We start from the raw sequence: 1,536 nt of genomic DNA on the forward strand, positions 1-1,536 counted from the left end.
GAAACCGAAAAAAGGTCCGGTAAAAATAGGTACGAACCATATATGGGTCCCGTAGGAAAAGATTCACGATCAAAAGAGGAAAATTCAAGGTACGATCATAGGTCGAGGAATAGAGAGCGGGGATCGTCATCAAAATTTGGGAAAGATCGAAACGCGCGAGAGTCACGGGATGATGATAGAAATTTGAAAGCAAGGTTTGGCGGTTATAATTTTAATGTAAGCACTTCCGATCTCGTAGTTGTTTTAAGAAGCATGGGTGATAAGGTACGGTGGCCAAAAGAAATGAGATCGAATCCAAACAGGCGCAACCCTGATCACTGGTGCGAATTTCACAACGATCGCGGGCATAAAACGGCAGACTGTAGGTTGCTGCAAAGTGAAGTTGATCATCTATTAAAGCAAGGGTACCTTACTGAATTATTCAGTGAGAGAGGTAAGCAAGCATATATGAAGAATAGGCGGGAGCCCCCAAAACCACCTTCTCCCAAAAGGACCGTTAATGTGATAAGTGGAGGTGAAGACATCAATGGTGTGACGTACACAACAACCAATAAAGTTTCCAAAGTCACAATTACCCACGGGAAGTGGGTGCGACATGTCTTAGAGGAAGAAAACATTACGTTTGATGATGCAGATGCAGATGGCATATTATCCCCACATAACGATACACTGATAATATCTCTACTTGTACATGATACTAATGTGAAACGAGTTTTGATTGATCCAGGTAGTTCCGTGAATATTATTTTGCTAAGAGTACTACGTGAGATGCAAGCCGAAGATAAATTAATACCAAAGGAGTATACTTTGTCTGTATTTGACAATTCCAGCGTAGTGACGAAAGGGGAGGTAATACTTACAACATTCACGGAAGGAGTTGTCAAGGATACAAAGTTTCATGTGGTAGACATGGAGATGGCTTACAATATAATCCTTGGGAGACCATGGATCCACGAGATGGATGACGTTCTGTCAATCTTGCACCAAGTTATTAAATTTCCATCACCATGGGAAATATGTCAAATCCGTGGGGATCAACATACATCCAGGAGCATCAACTCTATAGCAGATTCAAGTATGGGAAACGAAGAAAAATAGCAATTACAGAATCCAGTTGAGGGTACCACAACACAAACCTCAACTGAACAAGGACGGACAGACGTGGACTCAAGGCCAGATGCCATTCAAGAACCAGAGGAAAATGAAAATATCAAAACAATAATTAAAGAACTGGAAGCTGTAATATTATTTGCACAATGGCCTAAAAGGAAAGTCTACGTAGAGGCCAATCCAAGCCAAGACATGAAAGGTAAGTTGATTGAATTTTTAAAAACTAACGTGGATTATTTTGCTTGGTCCCACTCTGATATGATAGGAATACCACTGGAGGTAATGACTCACAATTAAATGAAGACCCATCATATCCCCCTGTCAAACAAAAGAAGAGAAGCAAGGAACTTTCAAAAATCAGGACATGAATTGTTAAGCTTTTTAGATGCGTATTCCGGATATAATCAGATCAAAATGGATCCAATA

The 1,536-nt window shown here is 40.4% G+C and overlaps 1 protein-coding gene across 1 annotated transcript; it reads left to right on the forward strand.

Annotated features, from left to right (window-relative positions):
- The first annotated feature begins 252 nt into the window (after nucleotides 1-252).
- Nucleotides 253-1,098, forward strand: LOC138880927 (uncharacterized). Its single transcript, XM_070161111.1, has one exon. It carries the CDS (start codon nucleotides 253-255, stop codon nucleotides 1,096-1,098), a length of 846 nt encoding a protein of 281 aa, XP_070017212.1.
- The last annotated feature ends 438 nt before the right edge of the window (nucleotides 1,099-1,536 follow it).

This window comes from Nicotiana sylvestris, chromosome 11, assembly GCF_000393655.2.
Source record: "Nicotiana sylvestris chromosome 11, ASM39365v2, whole genome shotgun sequence".
NCBI classification, from domain to species: domain Eukaryota; kingdom Viridiplantae; phylum Streptophyta; class Magnoliopsida; order Solanales; family Solanaceae; genus Nicotiana; species Nicotiana sylvestris.

What these genes read in the sequence shown, in the direction of transcription:
- LOC138880927 (XM_070161111.1), top strand. Translation starts at nt 253, where the DNA reads ATGGGTGATAAGGTACGGTGGCCAAAAGAAATGAGATCGAATCCAAAC.